This window comes from Rhinolophus sinicus, linkage group LG15 (assembly GCF_036562045.2).
Source record: "Rhinolophus sinicus isolate RSC01 linkage group LG15, ASM3656204v1, whole genome shotgun sequence".
Taxonomy (NCBI): Eukaryota; Metazoa; Chordata; class Mammalia; order Chiroptera; family Rhinolophidae; genus Rhinolophus; species Rhinolophus sinicus.
In genome coordinates this window covers 29,841,244-29,858,205 of record NC_133764.1, presented here as the reverse complement: position 1 = coordinate 29,858,205, position 16,962 = coordinate 29,841,244, and the positions used below count along the sequence as shown (strand labels likewise).

Sequence of the window (16,962 nt, the reverse complement as noted above, 5' to 3'; positions counted from 1 at the left end):
TTTTTACCAGTCATTTTTGCTAGAATATTCCAAGGACATTTTGCTCCATGGCACCTACTTTGGAAAACGCTCACAGGGGTGACACCAGAAGGGTCTTGAGAATGAGTCACGTGAAGGTCAAGTGCAGGCACCACTTGTTGCTAGCTGAATGATCTTGGGCGAGTTGCTTAACTTCTCTGATCCTTGATTTGCTCACCTGTAAAGGGGGAATGGTAATGGAGTTGTAAGAACTAAAATAGAGACTAAAGTGCTCAGCCGAAGGCCTGCCAATGATAAACCTTCAATATACTTTAGTATTTATTATTATCTTCTTCTTCTGTGGTACCTGGGAGAAAAGTGGGCCTCTGAAAAGTTCATTTTCCAGCATTGCACAGCTGTTTCGTGACAGGGTTGAGTATACAGTCCAGGTTGCCTGCCTCTCACGGCCCTTTGCAGCTGTTATTCTCACCCAGGCATCTCATCCTTCTGTTCTCCTCTGCTTCCCTTACCCCCAGTGACCATCCCTGGGGTTCTAATTCCATTCCCTCTGGCAGATACTGGGCGTCTCTGAGCCTCAAATGTTAAGTGAAAGTACTTAGCAAACCCCTATAAAAATGTCAGTTATCAGCCCTCACGTCACTCCCCATCGCACCAATCCACGTAGCCATTTCCCCGGGGCCCCTCCAGGCAGCCTGCCCTGCCACCCCCACCTTCTTGGTACCCAGATTCCGCCTGTTAGGATGCGGCCCCATCTCTGTGTCACACACCACAGTACCTCTGATTCCTTTACCTCTTCCACAGCAGCAGACACAGGGAGCCATGCACAGTAGGTGCTTTATTATATATGCCAATCAGGAGCTAAGCCATCCTGCTCCGCCTCCCACCCCACTGAGTGGAGAATGACTTGGCTTAGTGAGGAGGTCTGGCTGTTTTGCATTTCATTCCCCTTCTTTGTCAAAGCCAGTGCAAACGGGAGTGGCTGGGATGAAACCCCTGTGCTCCCCAACCTTAGGGAGAGGGTGCCTCTGCTTCCATGAGCTCGTGCAGGCCTCCAGGAAGCCCGTGTGCGGCTCATTCTATGGGTCAATCAACTCTCGCACAGTCAGCCACTAGGGCAGGGCTGGTGATATAGAATGAACCCAGGATGGCCCCCCGTCTTGCAAAGAGCACCCATTTTCCTCCCTTTCTCCCTTCTCCCCTCCTCTACAGCGAGATCAGACTCCACAGACGCATCAAGCCTCCAGACTTGTGGTGGCTTCTGGCCCTTCTCCGCTGGCTCAGCCAGGATCCACCTGTGCCTCAGCTGAGATATGTCCATGCCCTGCGTAGGGCCCCTGGGTCACCACCAGGGACCTGAGCTTGGTGGTCCTACCTCCCCACCACAGGTGCTGTGACACCTGACTCTTTTCTGAACATCAACACCCTGTTTCAAAATTTCTGCCTTTGCATTATTGCAAGGGTTGATATCTTGGCAAATCTGCAAGCATGACTGGCTTAGGCAAGATGCATTGAGTTGCCCAGGCCCCACCTTCCTTCTGGAGACGTCTCTGCCTGCCCCCTCCAGTCCCACTGCCTGACCCTCCTCTGGGCTCTCATCGCATCCTAGGCTCCCCTGTCATAGCGGTTACTACATGGTCGTGTACTCACCTGTTTGCTTGGCACAGTGCTTCTCGGCCTGCAGCAGGTATACACCTCTCCTGGACCTTGTTACCTGCAGATTCTGATTTAGAAAGTTGGAGGGGCCTGAGTCTGCATTTCTAACAAGCTCCCAGGTGATGCTGCCGGTCCATGGTTTACACTTTGAGTAGCAAAGAGTAATCATTCTCAACTTGGGCTGTGCATTAGATCACTGGGAGCCCTGAAAAAATACCATTGCCCGCATTTGAGCCCAGTCACACCAGAATTTCTCAGAGTGGCACCCAGGCAGTGGGGAGTTTTAGGCACGCCCTGGGTTCTAGATTGCAGGCAGCGTACAAAGCCCTGTGGGTGTCATGGGGGCCGACATCCATCTGCCTTATTCCTCCCACTTCCCCAGCACCCGTGCCTGATGCTGGCAGGTATCAGTAGGTGTGCTCACCTTGCATAGACTCTTAGCTTCTCTCTGGCTGGTTCAGAGCTGGCTCCTACCAATACCGTGTGCTGAACAGGCAAGAGTCAGACAGTTTCTGGTTAGGGGGGTGTAGGAGGCCCATTGAACGTGGACTGTGGCTCCGTTACTTGTGTTAGCCTAGAACCACTGCTGATTAGAGACCATGAGGAAGACACGTTCCCAAGAAACCGTCTCTGCCCTCAGCCTCTTCCCAAGGCTGCTGCCGCCCCCTGCCTGGCTCCTGCAGCTCTCTGCCTGCGTGCACTTGAGCCTCAGAACCCTTCTCAACACCCAGAAGCCCACCCAGCAGAACTCACTCCTCCATCCCTCCTCCCTGCTCCCCAAGCTCCTGGGCAGAGCGCTACCACAGCCCCCATTAAGCTGCATGTGAATTGCTTTGCGGCACCTTTGTTCTTCTAGGTGGGAAGTCTTCAAGGGCAAGTATAGTGTCATGTTCAGTGTTCATCTTTTTATATCCCATGTTGGGCACAGTAGGTTACTGGATACATGAAGGGAGGGAGGGAGAGAAGGGAAGGAGGAAGGGAGGAAGAGAGTGAGGAAGGAAGGAAGGAAAGAAGGAAGGAAGGGAAGGAAGGAAGTGCATTATCCAGCAAGGGGGACTCCCAAAGAGGACCAAGGGGCCCCTTGCAGTGGCCCGTCAAGAAAGCTGTGAATTCCTGACAGGGAGAGGAAGAAGGTGGCCCCTCTGTCAAGGTGGCCTGGTGTCCAGGGAGCTGGCCTGTTGGTCTCTATTCGTTAGTTTAGCCAGGTGGGGTTCACTGTGGTTGCCCCCCAAGGCCCCTCATGTTGGCCTCCTTGAACCGTGGCTGCTGCCGCCCGCTCACCTTGTCTTTTGCCCCCAGAGCCCACTCCTTGTTGGCGGGACCTCGGCTGCAGGCCGCGCGCACGCACTTGACTGTCTGGGAAGATGAGTGCCTGCGGGAGGAAGGCCCTGACCCTGCTGAGCAGCGTCTTTGCCGTCTGTGGCCTGGGGCTCCTGGGTATTGCAGTCAGTACCGACTACTGGCTATACCTGGAGGAGGGTGTGGTCCTGCCCCAGAACCAGAGCATGGAAATCAAGATGTCCCTGCACTCAGGCCTGTGGCGTGTCTGCTTCCTCGCAGGTAAGGACACCCAGGGCTGTGCACAGCCCTGCCCTGGAGAGAGGAGCAGCCCCTCCCATGTTAGGAGGAGATGCTCCTGCTGGAAGGAGATGGTTCGCCACGGACGAGCCTCCTGAACCTAGGCAATGCTCTCTACAGTGACCAGGACCCATTCCAAACTCAAGCCCTGACTTTTGGTGTCCATTTGAGCAAGTCCTCTTAACCCCCAGGACGTGGGTCTCCCACCTGAACGATGAATGTCATCACGCCTTCCCACCTCCCAGGCTCAGTGAGGCTGACATCCCCCAGGTCTAAAAGTGCCCTTGTGGGCCTTAGCTCCCTGCATCATCGATCACACTGCCTCTGCACAACACTGCACGACAGGTACTTGTTATGATTTCCACCTCACAAATGAGGAAATTAAGTGAAGTCTCCTTGACTCAACGTCACTTGTATCCACTAGTTTACAGGATGGGCGATACTTAATAGTTTCTCTGTTCTCATGTCCTTGAAATGGCAGAGAGAAAACACAGATGTGAGTCTTTCCAACTCTGCAAGATGGGGCAGGTTTTGATCCCGCCTGTCTGGGTCTCCCGCCAGCTTGCTAGGGCCTCTCTGGAACACTTGGAGTTGCTGCTGCAAGCACTCTGTCCTTTATCCCTTTATCGTGGCCCAGGACCAGGCTGTACAAGAGCATCTCCTGTGACACTGGCCACAAGCCTGGGCTGGCTGAATCGCTCACTGGGCCTTTCCTGAGGGCCCCCATCACCTACGTGTGCACTGGGCAGAGGGACTGTTTGGTCCACCCAGCTTTGCGGTGGGACTTTGGGGGATGGGTATGGTGGACGGTGCCCACCAGTATTTAGCAGGGAGGACACCTCCCGGTGACTTGCCACCTGATTCCCAAGGCCTGGCCTCCCGGTGACTTGCGTCGGGAATGGCATCCAACACTGACCTCACCTCCCACTGCCCTAGACCATGTGGCATCAAACGATGCTTAAATCTGAAGCAGAGTTTGAAGTCACCAGGATCTGGCTTCCAAAGTAGTTGACAAGGCTTTTGGGGTCCTGCTCCATGACACCCACACTGGAGAATCTAAGCCAGCCATGCGCCAAGTCTGTCCCAAAGCAACGCACTGGCTACCAGACGGTTTGCTCAGCTTGAGCTTGCAGTGCTGGCTACTTGTCACGCGACTCTCGGTGCTTGGTCCATCTTCACAGTGGTGCTTCTCCAGGAAAGACGTGATGTCAGGATGTGCTCCACCCCTGCTGCGGGCCACCAGCCGGGAACGGGACCCCCTAGGGTTTGGATCCAGCCCAGCTGCAAATATGCCATGGGCCAAAGATCCTAGAAGCGTTGGGAAATAACATTTGAAAAACTAAGTTCAAATCCACGTTGCAGAGGGACTCGGAAAGGTAAACGATTCTTGTCTTCACAGGGGAGGAACGTGGCCGCTGCTTCACCATAGAATATGTGATGCCCATGAACACTCAGCTGACGTCTGAGTCCACAGTCAACGTGCTAAGTAGGTGCCTCGGACTTTCCAACCTAAACCACCGGCTGGACAGCAGAGCAGCATGGAGGGAGGAGTCAGGGTGACCAACTGATTTCTCAGAGCCAGTGTCCTTAGACTCAGGTGGTTGTGCTGGTCTGAGCTCACCACAACTTGCTTTGTTCATTATTTATCCAGTGGTGGTGACAGGTTGCTGGAGTCTCCCAGTCTTGTGAGCCAGGCAAGTGAGAGGACATCCAAACCCAGCGTCTTAGTCTGTCAGGGCTGCTATAGCAAAATAGCACAGACTGGGTGGCTTATAAACAACAAATTTATTTCTCTCTGTTCTTGAGACTTGAAGTCCAAGATCAAGGCTCTAGCATAGCCGTGTTCTGGTGAGGGCCCTCTTCCTATTCAGAGATAGTGCCCTCTCGTGTCCTCACGTGGTGGCAGGGGTGACGGAGCTCTGTAGGATCTGTTTTATCAGGGCACTAATCCCATTCATGAGGGCCCCACCCTCATGACCTAAGCACCTCCCAAAGGCCCCACCTCCTATACCATCACTCTGGGTATTCGGTTTCAGCATATGAATTTGGGGACACATATTCAGACCATAGTATTCAGGGAACTGAATCAAGCCCTCTGGCCCCATGAGGCTGACTTCATGCCCTTGGCCTCACCAGAGCTGGTTCTGACCCCTAGAGTGAACTTGCAATACGATTCTGTCACTAATCACCCTGAATTAGCATAGACTCCACAGGCTAAGGAACAAATGCCCTGCCAGCACTGGGAGGTCCCAGGCCGCCCCAGGAGAGGATGGAGGCCTGGGAGCTCATGCAGGATGCAGCTTTGGGCACCAGCTGTAGACACTTCCAGGAGAACTCCAATCAGGAGGGTGAGCAGGGAGTAAGGCCACTGGAGGCTGACAGCATCCTTTTGTCCCCTCCGCTAGAAATGATTCGCTCGGCCACACCGTTCCCTCTGGTCAGCCTCTTCTTCATGTTCATCGGGTTTATCCTGAGCAACATCGGACACATTCGTCCCCACAGGACAATACTGGCCTTTGTCTCCGGCATATTTTTCATCCTCTCGGGTAAGTTCTGTTGTTTTCATGAACTCTGTACTTTTGACATTTGACTCTTCAATAGCTCTGCTCTGGGAAGTCTTGGTCACAGCTGTGAGTCAGCCACCAGCCGCAGACTGCTGAGTCAGTGACCCAGGCAGAGGCAGAGCTGGAGGAGACTTCTGGCGACCTTGGGCCCATGGGTTACTTCTGGAGGGGGAGTGACCTGACAGGCTCACCCTGGGGCAGAGCTGGGATTCGAACCCAGGGCCCTTTCCTCACTCTGTACCATCACCACCACTTGTTTTCATTCCCACTGTTAATAAGTATTCCTGTTTTTGAAGGGGTATGTCTTCATGTTTTTACATGAAAACTATATGCAGTCTGCCTTTGGAATAATGACCCCTTCCCCTCCATCCCTGAGCTATCCTCAGCGGCCTCCTACTGACCTCTTCACTTTCCAGCCACACCCCGTACACTGGCCCTCCCAGCTCCCTTCCACATGGGTCTGTCTTCCTGGGCTGACACCAGGTCGTACTTTGTCATTCATTCTTTGTCGTGTATCCTGGGTGCTGGCTTCACTGTCCACTAAAGGTGAGTGTAATGAGAGACACAGACAGGTAGACAGGAAATAGGGACACAGCATGAGAAGGGTTATGATGGTGGTCAGCAAAGACGACTGTGGGGGCCAAGAACAGCGGGTGAAACGCAGACCCAGGGTTGGTCAGGGAAGACCAGCAGGAGAAGGTGAGATGAAGCGTGCGTAGAACTCAGGTAAAGGGTTTGGGTTTGGGGGTGGAAAGGGAACCTGGGGGGAAGAGAAAGGATGAAGCACTGGGGAAACTAAGTGGAATTATTACTCATTATGGCAGGAGCACAAGAGGGAATGTGGTGGGAGGTGAGACAGGGAAGGCATCTGACGTCACCTTGGGAATTTTGGACTTTGTGAGAGGCCTCAGAAGGATTTTAAGACAAGGAGTGACATGATCAGATTTAGATTTTAGAATACCCGTTGTGGGGAACAGAGGGAGAGAGGGAACAAGACAGGAGGCGGGGAGGCCAGGCAAGAGGCTGTTTCACTATTACAGGAGAAAGGTTATGGTGGCCCAGATAGGAGAGAAATGAGAGGGTTCATTGACACTTGGGAAGTAAACTCAAAAGGACTAGGACTAGACTTTCAAGAGAGGAGTAAAGGGTGCGTGCCAAGTTCTTGCTTGGACACTGGGTGGATAGTGCATTCATCGCGTCATTGATCTAGGGATCACAGGAGAAGGAACAGGTTTGGGGCAAAGATCATGAGTTTAGTGTGGGAAGTGCTGAGTTTGGGGTGTCCATGTAACATCTGGGAGGGGTGTGCAGAAAGCTGGGTCTGGGGCTCATGGAAGTGGCCTGGACCAAAGATAGAGATTTGGGAGCTGTCAGCCTAGGGAGTAGGAGAGGGAATCATGGATGTGGATGAGATTACTAATAGGGGGTATGTGCAGTGAGAAGGGAAGAAAATGTGGTTAAAAAGAAAAAGTGGGCTCTTTCTCCTCTTGAAGGTGACCTGTGCATTTTCATGAGGACCTTTTCTTTTGGATAGAATGCACCAAGCCAAAGGAGTGACTCTTAGGGCATTTCTTTGAAGTGCCCTGGAGCCCTGGACTTGTAAATAAGGGAGGGACTAGGGAGGAAATGCTTATAGCTGGAAGACGGGTTGGAGGATGGCTTAATGGATGGATGGGTGGATGGACAAGAGGATACACAGCTGTTGGGTACCAGGCATTCTGCTTGCCACCTGATTCCCACGCCACTTTAGTTTCCTTTTCCCAACACTTTCTTGTCCACATGGCTTGGGAGCTAGGTGGCAATCAGAATGCCTGCTGCCCAAGAGCTTTACGTTCTCCTTCCATTTGTCCATCTATCTATCCATCCATCCATCTATCCATCCACCCACCCATCTTCCATTCGTCTGTCCATCTTTTTTTCAGTCCACCCACCCTCCCACCTACCTTCCATTCATTCTTCCATCTATTCATCCATTCTTCCACCCATCAATCCAACAAATATTTGTGGAGCACCGGCAACGTCCTTAGCCCACCGTCTGCCTGGTGACATGGCCACCTAGTCCAAAAGATATGGATTCAGGACTAAGCTGTTTATCTTTCTACGAACTTCACAGTAGTCAGGGCTATACGGTAGCTTTGAGGCAGCTCAGGTTTTTCAGCAGGAGGCTACAGGATCAGAAATTTCAGATTGAACTGCGCCACGTGAAGTTGTTTTCATGATAGCGACAGACAGGGTTCACTGCTCCACCAACGATGCAACCATCAGTTACGTGCTGAGGAAGACTTGAGTCATATCTATTTTCCTTGAACGTTTATCTTTCAAGATGCCCTAGTTTAATCATGTGAATGGAATTAAACCTGAACAGCTCAAAACAGAGTAATTAATTACGTCTTGATTCAATTACAGTCACTAATTGACAGGACTGGTGCCTGAGGCAGTCATTTGCATAACGGCAGCAGGAGTTTGGGTCCCACAGGGCCCCGCTGATTTAACACTTGCCAGAATCTGGACAAACTCTCTTTACTTTCTCCTGCCTAACAAGCTCAGTAGGCCACACCCAGGGGTCAGGTGGGCTGCACAGACCATGGACCACTTGGTCTCCATGGTGATATTATCACCCACCGCTAGAAACAGGGATTGGAGGCCTGGCTGCCTCTGTTGAGGGATCCGATTTTGTTCCTCTTTGTAGCAAAAGCCACTTGCTAGCTCAGTGGGTCTCACCCATAGTCACATTAGCACTGCATGGGGTGCTTTTAAGACAATACAGTGCCAGGGCCCTGACCCACAGGTGACTCAGAATGTCTGGGAATGTGGCTCAGGCACGTACGTCTGACAGGTGACCTAGTGGGCAGGTGGAGTGAGAACCGTCGGGCCCACCAGGGCTCAGGAGGTAGCTAGACGGGGAGCTTTCTTACCTGCAGCTCTGCTTTCTGGAAGATAATGGTCTAAACGGGGTCTTCCAGAGGAGAGCACCTACCCTCCTTGAACTCCAAAATGAGTGCGTTGCCACCACAAGGCTGGTGGCTTTCTCCTGAACCCCAAGGGGAGGTGGGTGCCCCATCAGCAAACCCCCGGGGGGCCTCCTCTCTGAGCACCCCCTGCCCTTTTCCCAGGCCTCTCTCTCGTGGTGGGCCTGGTGCTCTACATCTCCAGCATCAACGACGAGTTGCTTAACAGGACCAAGGATGCAGAGACCTATTTCAGCTACAAGTATGGCTGGTCGTTCGCCTTCGCGGCCATCTCCTTCCTTTTAACAGAGGTAAACCCCTTCCACCAGGCTGGGTGGGGAGCGGGGCCCTGCCCGGGCTCAGCGTGAGGAGGAAGGCACTTTACATACACCCTCGACCCCCCTACTCTACTGCCCTACCTCCCCAGAATGTGCCACTCTTACCTTCCTGCGTCTGCCCCATCCGGGGTGTCCCAGGGCCCTGCTCCTGTCCTCGAATCCACTTCCCTCCCCACTCCAGCTGCTGTCACAGCTCTGTCCTGTGCAGGCACGGCTGGGAGCAAGGCCAGGCCCCCAGCAGTGAGCCCTCCTCTGCTTTCTCCTCACTGTAGAGTGCTGGGGTGATGTCTGTGTACTTGTTCATGAAGAGGTACACCGCCGAGGACATGTACAGGCCTCACCCTGGCTTCTACCGCCCGCGTCTGAGCAACTGCTCTGATTACTCAGGCCAGTTCCTACACCCAGAAGCCTGGGTCCGGGGCCGCAGCCCCTCCGACATCTCCAGCGACGCCTCCCTGCAGATGAACAGCAACTACCCAGCTTTGCTCAAGTGCCCCGACTACGACCAGATGTCATCTTCTCCCTGCTGAACCTCTCCGCCTCCCTCCCTGGACTGTGGACAGCCAGACACCCTCTCCCATGCTCCTTTGCTGGCCCGTGAGTCCCAGGCCCACGATTGATAGGCCCGGGCTGCCCCCATGCTTAGCTCTTGTCTCTTGACCCATGTTGTCTCCCAGATTCCCCCAGAGTATCTTCTATTGCTCCAAGGTGGTGCCAGGAGTTTGGAGCCAGCAGGCAAGCTGATTGGCTGAGAGCATGGGTGTGGTCCCACCTCTTGAGTGCCAATCACTCCAGCAGCTCTCCCCTTTCCTGGGAGAGGTGGGTGTTCCAGCTGTGCATTCGTCCCTGCACACCTAGCTTCATGGCCCCAGGCCAAGGCTGACTCCGAGATGCCAAGTTCCTGACACAGACCCAGCCGGACTCCTGTGCTTGCCAACTGGCCTGGCCCTCACATTCACGGTCTTGGCCAGAGTCACCAAAAGGGACTCTGCGATGGAGGTCTGGCTGCTTCAGAATTGTCAGCAGTGTTCCTTGTGAAGTCTTATCCTCGTCACCCACATCCCTGCCTGCGCTCTCCACCCCACGGGCTGTGAATCTCTCCCCTTCTCCTCCCACTGGAACTCTGCTGCCCTACCTTGACCCCTAAGGGACTGAGGGCGTTCTGAGGACCCCCTGATGAAGTCACCAAGAGGTGTTAATGGCTGGTGATGTCTTAATATGTATGGCCCCTCCATAACATGCTTCACAGGGGTCTTTCATGCCTTAACCCAAAGAAGTGACTCTGACGATGGGGATTTCAGGATTTGGCTGGTCCGAGTTCATTCTCCCAGACACTGTTTCAGACCCTGGGGGTACTGTTCCCACTCGTGTGGGCAACATTTCCAGTCCAAGGCCCTAAAATCCAGTCATGCAGACAGATGTCTATACCACCTAAACAGAAGGCAGCTTTCAAAAAGGCTGCCGGAGATTTGGAGCTGGATTTGCTGACACCTGGTGCATTTTGAGCCTAAACAAGCCAGACTGGGAATGATCCAGCTGCTCTCCTGAGGGTGCCATGAACACGGGGGGGCGGGGGGGCGAGGAGGCAGCAGTTTAATTCTAATATAGGGCAGTGTCTGCTACCTGGGTGTGGGACATATGTAGGCAAGTAGATGCCTCCAGAAGATGAGACAGCGTGATGGCCATTTTCCTAGCAGGAAACCTGAGCTGGGATGTGTGAGTCCCCTTCCATGAGGTCCACGGGGCAGAAAATGGTGGAAGGGCCACTATAGGACGTGACCCCCCCTCAGTTCTCCAGGCTTCTCAGCTTGTGCAGTTTTGGTTTTGAGATTTTGACTAGCAAACAGCGCTGGGCTCTCTCTGTTTTGTATGTTTGCCCCGCCAGCTTTTCTGTCTTTCTTTTGCTCTCGTGAAGATAGCATTGGGTTCTGGGTGCACGGAGCCTCGGTGGGCAACTTCCAGGCTCTGGGAAGTAGTACAGAAACCTGCACACGTGACGTGTGCAGCTTTTAGAGAAGGGCAGTGTATTTGTTTGCTTGAGTTGTCGTAACAAAATACCACAGACTCGATGGCTTAAGCAACAGACATTTTTTTTCTCACAGTTCTGGAGGCCAGATGTCTGAGAGCAAGGTGTCGGCAGATTTGGTTTCTTTCGAGGCTTCTCTTTCGCCTTGCAGATTTCTCAACGTGTCCTCAACGTGGTCTTTTCTCTGCGCACGTACACACGCCTGGTGTCCAAATTCCCTTATAAGGACTCCGCCCCCAACCCTAGTGTTTCAGCCTCATATAGAAAACTCCAGATTGCCCTCATATGTGACTTTTCAACGCTTGTCTGTAAACCAGTAGCAAGTGTAAAGCCTCAACTTTCCACTCCATGGGCACCTGCAATGACTGTTGTACTGTTTGGTTACTGTTTACAGAACAATACGGAAACCGCGATCTCCCCGTAGCAAAGGACTCGGTGAGTGTACTTGGAGACCATTAGGTAGCTTTTCCAAACTGGACAGTTGTTTAGATGTGCTTTACTCCAATTGTTGTCAATGTAATTAGCTTCTAGGATGTGCTTTTCTCTCCCTAAAGCACTCTGTCACTGTGCCAGGCTTGTTTTTATGCTCATAGAAAAAAATAGAATCCACTCCTCAACACAAGTGGGCTGTTGACTCTTACATCATTAGGATGGGCCTGTAGTGGCCTGGTTGCTGAGCTGCTAAATCAAGCGGCTTTTACCCTAGGCACGTGCAATTTACACTTATCTTAGGAAGGGGTTCTGGGTCATTGGTCTCCTTCGCGGGGAGTGGGTGAACGTGTCAATAACTGTGCAGCCATTGCAATTTCCCTTCTGTCTAGAAATTAATCTCAGAATTGGACCCTATTTGCAGCCTCTCCATAATCAAAAGGCTTTTTTAATCAAATATTAAAGTGTATAAACTCAACTCAGAAATTGTAAATTAGGGCCCCTTCCCCAAAGCATTGTCTGATCTTTTGTTTCTCAAGCACTTAAAAAATATATCGAAGAGCTCTTTTTTTTTTTTTCGCCCTCAAAACATGGGAGAGGAGATTAATATACCAAAGTCTGATGAATTGTGGAATAAAACCACTTGGGGTTCCCAACCATAGGGATGTTGGTTCCCTCCCACCTGGAACTCACCTTCTTGCCCCAGGGGTATGTCAGTGATGCCTCACTTCCCCCCTTCATCCCCCTCCCCAACACCACTAGATGGCTTTCAAAGAAATGGTCTGTTATCAGTGCTGTGCCGGGAATTAAAAGGAGGAGTTAGGGGCAAATCCACACATGCCACTAGCTTATCGGTGATGTTTCAGAGAACCCCATGTGGGGAGAGCTCCCTCCTAATGTTTGGGTAACTCTCCTTTGTCCCTAAATAAAAGTGGTGTATTCTCTCCAGAGAAACAGAACCAACAGGATGCATAAAGAGAGAGAGATTTATTTTAAGGAACTGGCTCACCTGATGGTGGAGGCTTGGCAAATCCAAACTCTGATGGAGGAGGCCAGCAGGCTCGAGACTGAGAAAAAAGTTGCAATTCAGGGTCAGGGGAGGTCAGTCTTGGTTTTATTCAGGCCTTCAACTGATTGGATGAGGCCCACCCACATTGTGGAGGGCAGTCTGTTTTATTCAAAGTCCACTGATTTAAAGGTTAATCTCATCCCAAAAACACCTTCACAGAAACAGCCAGAATAATGTTTGACCAACTATCTGGGCACCATGGCCCAGCCAAGCTGACACATAAAATTAACCATCACAAGTGGATAAAAGGCAGAGGAAGGCAGGGGAAATGGAATTCCCCCTTAAGACTTGCAGGGTCGCCATAGAGTCGGGGGGTGAGGGGAGTCAGCAGACCCTGGCACACTCACGCTCTGTTCCTTCACAGCCTGCCGCTCTAGCTGAGGCCATCTTCCCAATGAGTACACAGAGCCCGTTTGCAGTTCTCTGTGTCTTGACATTTTATCCCACATTCAGTGAACACTCTCTCATGTGCTCATACGGCCCTTGGGAAGTTAATTAGCCTCTGGAACACAAAAGCTCCATATCCTAGTGGGTGCAGAAGTGGAGGAACTAGTGGATTCTGCCAAATGCACTTCTGCTCAGGCCCAGACAGGCCAGGACCCAGCCTGAGCTGCAAGCGTGGGCTCAGCCACAGTGGTGACACTCACCGGCCACCACCTGCAGGCTTGACACTCCCTGTGGGTTAGAGCATGGTGAGCCATGGCCAGGTTATAGCCCCTCCATGACATGGGGAATCTCAACTTTTTCATTCATATATTGAGGGGGGTGGATAAAATTGTCTCCAGGCTTTGTTTCTAACTCTAATGGCCGTAGGCTTTACAGGCAAAACCCAACCAAGCTCAAATGATGGACCCCTAGCCCCTGCCTCCTGTCAGAGGCATCCAGATGACACTCCAAAGAATGTGTAATTTAGATAAAAGATCAGATACTTGGAGGACCCAGGAAGAACAAAATTGAGTCAAATGGCAGGCTCCCAGAGTAACCGGATGGAGACAGCAGGGAGGGGCCCATCCCTCTGAGTCATCGGGGAAGGGAGCTTCTCCAGCCAGAGTATGCTCCCCTGGACAGCGTTATGGGGAGTGAGGCCTTAATTCAGCCAACTCCAGAAGTTCAAGAGCAGGTTCAAGGTTAAGAGGCCCCACTTTCATGCTACACATAGGCCAGAAAAGACAGTTCCCAGATGAAAGGTATCCAGGATTTAACTGTGTCTGTCGGGAAATGAAAGTTTCCAGGTGGGAGTTGGATTACAGGAAGGAATTGATGCTTCCCTGGAAAGGCTCAGCCTCATCCTCAGATCAGCAGGTGAGGAGCTGGCTGGTCCCCCCAGTGGGCTGAGGGTTCAGGGGGTACAATCTGCTTCCTTTGCCAAGTTCCAACCCAGCCTTCCTGCAGGCAAGCGGAAGGCCCTGAGAGCTGGGTTTCAAGAGCCCACTGTCCCAGCCACTCCCTCTGGGCAAGCTCATGGCACACTTTGAACCTCAGTTTCTCCATCCACAAGATGGTCAGCCTCCTCAGGCTGTGTTTCCTGGGAAGGGGTGAGCCTAAGTGAGAACTTAGCTGGGCATTCTGGTGATGCCTGGTGGGGATGTGCTGACTTGGGACTGAGTGCTGGCTCAGAGTCACCAACTCTATGACCCAAGCGTCCTGTCATCTCAGCCCCTCATCCTGCTTGTGACCTAGGAGAGACTTTCTTCCCACCAGCTCTCCCCTAACCATCAGGAGGAGCAGTTTGTGGGGATGGCTGACACTCCATTACCCCGTGAGCCTGGCCTTGAGATCCTCCCTTTTCAAAGCTGGTGGAGATTGGCTTCTGGCTTATGCACTGCAACAGACAGGACACTTGCAACAGCAAGTAAGTTTGACTGGAAACAATGAGTATCGTCTTCACATCAGGAAGGCCAGGAGTAGGGGTGGGCATGAGGACAGGCTAATTAAGTAGCTCAGTGATGCCATCAAGGACCCAAATTCTTTCCGTCTGTTGGTTGTGCTTTCCTTCGGGTTGACTTTACCCTCAGGTTGGTACCGCAGTTCTGAGTGTCATATCAAGATACCACGACATCAGAAGGAAGAGAAGGACTGTCTCTTCTGTGGCTTTCTTAGGACCAAAGACAACTTTCTGAGAAGACTCTACCTCATGTCTTATTGGCCCAAACTAGGTCACATGCCCTTTGCTAAACCACGGTTGGGCGAGGGGAGGAGGTGACCATGAGCTCCAGTTATCTATTGATACATAACAAATTACTCCAAATCTTGGTAACATAAGACGATTGTAAACATACAGTTTTAGGGGCTGGCTGGGCTCAGCAACGTGGTTCTCACTCAGGATCTCAGATAGTTGGAGTCAGACCGCGACTGTCGTCTCCAAGGCTTCCTTGCTCACTTTTCTGGCAATTGATGTCCACTGGCACCTCAGCTAGGGTTGTCTGCTGGAACACCTCTGTACAGACTCCTCCTAAGGCCTGGTCTCCCTCAGGGCATGACAGCTGGGTTCTAAGAGTGAACATCCCAAGAGACAAGCAGCATTGCCTTTCTTTGAAGTAGCCTCAGACGTTACCTGGTATCCTTTTCCTCATCATCACCAGACCACCCAGATTTAAGGGGAGGAAACAGAGATCCTGTTGATTCAGGATGTGAGGAGTATCAAAGTCCCATTGTGAGGAAAGCATGAGAAATGGGATCATCGTAGAAACCATCTTTGCGAAATACATCATCCATACCACGATTGGCTTTGACCAGTTGTTCTCCTAGCCCAGAGATTCTGATTTTGTTCTCAGGTGGGACCTGAGAGTCTTTCTCTAACAAGCTTCCAGGTCAACGATGTCAAGGCTATGCCATGCTCTAGGCTCTAGGGACTGGATTCCAGACACATGGTTTTTTTAAAGCTCCCAAGATGGTTCTAATGTGATAACCAGGGTAGAGAACCACTGGCTTAGATCTACCAGGATTGACCCTTGGAACTGGAGATAAAGCCCCTTCTCCTGAGCAAGTTGGAAGTCTAATGGCTTCCCAAACAAAATGCAGGAAAAGACAGGGAAATGGTGCTGGGTGGGGCACCAAGGATGCTTAAGACCCAGGCATCCTTACTACAGCCCATCTGCCAGGCTCCACCTCCTTAGACAAAGGCTGTGCCGTGGGCAAGTTGTCAATTTTGTGGGCTCATGCCCAACCTCTCTGGTCCTGGGCCCTTTCCCTGATGAGCTGGACTTCATTGGGATGCAGCAAGAGCCTGCCCTTGAGAAAGGACAGTGGTGTTCAGGATTCTGGAGCCAGTGTGCTCTCCGCCCCACTATCAGGGCCAAGGGATGGACTTCCGGCCCTGAGTAGGCTTGATGGATGTTCACAACTGACCTTGCAGTCTCAGCGCTCCAAATGCAGAGTTGAAACCAATCTTCACCACTGGTCTTTGAATAATTCATTTTACACTCAGCAATCATAAAAAGAACAAGGCTTGAGGGCTTTGGAGGTTTCTGGTCAGGCAATAAAGAGACCATGTATTACAGTCTGCTCAGCAGACTGAACTTGGGTCAATTCTAATCTTAAATCTGAACACACACACATCCACCTCCTACCCCATTTCAGATACAGTAGAATCTTCATCAAAACACTGTGGGATCTATGGGCAGGGGGAGGGGGAGTATGTATGTAAAGTCCTCCCCGGATTAAGTTATTTTGATTAACAAAATGGTAAAGCAACTAAATTAAACAAACCCCACAACAGGCTCCAGGTGAGTACCATGTATTAAATCCAAAACAATTCTTGGTGCCCTAAATGAATCAAGGCTGGATGATGTCCTATAAGGTCAGTCATAGGTTTGGGGGAAATGGATTCATCATCTTGAATCAAGACAGTTTCTTGTGAATGTCAGTTTAGACGCAATGACTTTGGCTCCAAATCCAGCAGAGGGACATCACCAGACATCATCATCACCGTCATCAACATGCTTGTGAAGCCCTTATCAGAGTGGTTGGCACATAGTAGGTGCTTTTCAAGCATGATCTCATTGAACCCTCTCGATCCTGTACATAGAAGGACAGTGAGACCTAAGAGAGTCAGGGGCTTGCTCATGATCACACAGGTAGTAATATTTGCAGGGCTCTGCAAGTCCTGTCTTACAGATCTGGTATGTGCCATTCTGATGCCCAGCATGGCCAATGCACCCACTTCCATAATCAGAGAAATAGTCTGGGTTTCCGTTCACACACAATACTTCTGACACCAGATGTGTGGGGGTTTTCCCCACACCAAACAATTCTCGGTGACACCAGCTGGGTGTTCTACAATTCTATTCAATTGTGACACTAACCAGAGTTAGCGCAGACATGCCAGGTTAGCAGCTCAGTCCCACAACACTGCCCCCCACTTCAGATACCAGTCACA

General features: G+C 51.6%; 1 protein-coding gene across 2 annotated transcripts in view; it reads left to right on the top strand.

Annotated features, from left to right (window-relative positions):
* The window catches only part of CACNG5 (calcium voltage-gated channel auxiliary subunit gamma 5), a 37,140-nt gene extending 25,064 nt beyond the window's left edge, over window positions 1–12,076 (top strand). Inside the window, exons 2-7 of one of the 2 annotated variants that reach the window (XR_012492125.1) lie at window positions 2,932–3,192; window positions 4,610–4,696; window positions 5,616–5,756; window positions 8,888–9,033; window positions 9,333–9,657; window positions 11,163–12,076. Coding sequence is in view for 1 of the 2 variants with exons in the window: in XM_074319887.1 (XP_074175988.1) it covers window positions 2,997–3,192; window positions 4,610–4,696; window positions 5,616–5,756; window positions 8,888–9,033; window positions 9,333–9,590 (828 nt within the window). In the remaining variant the exon portion in view is untranslated. Of the gene's footprint in view, window positions 1–2,931; window positions 3,193–4,609; window positions 4,697–5,615; window positions 5,757–8,887; window positions 9,034–9,332 lie in introns of both variants that reach the window. The other variant, XM_074319887.1, reaches the window with a different exon arrangement.
* Window positions 12,077–16,962: the final 4,886 nt, after the last annotated feature.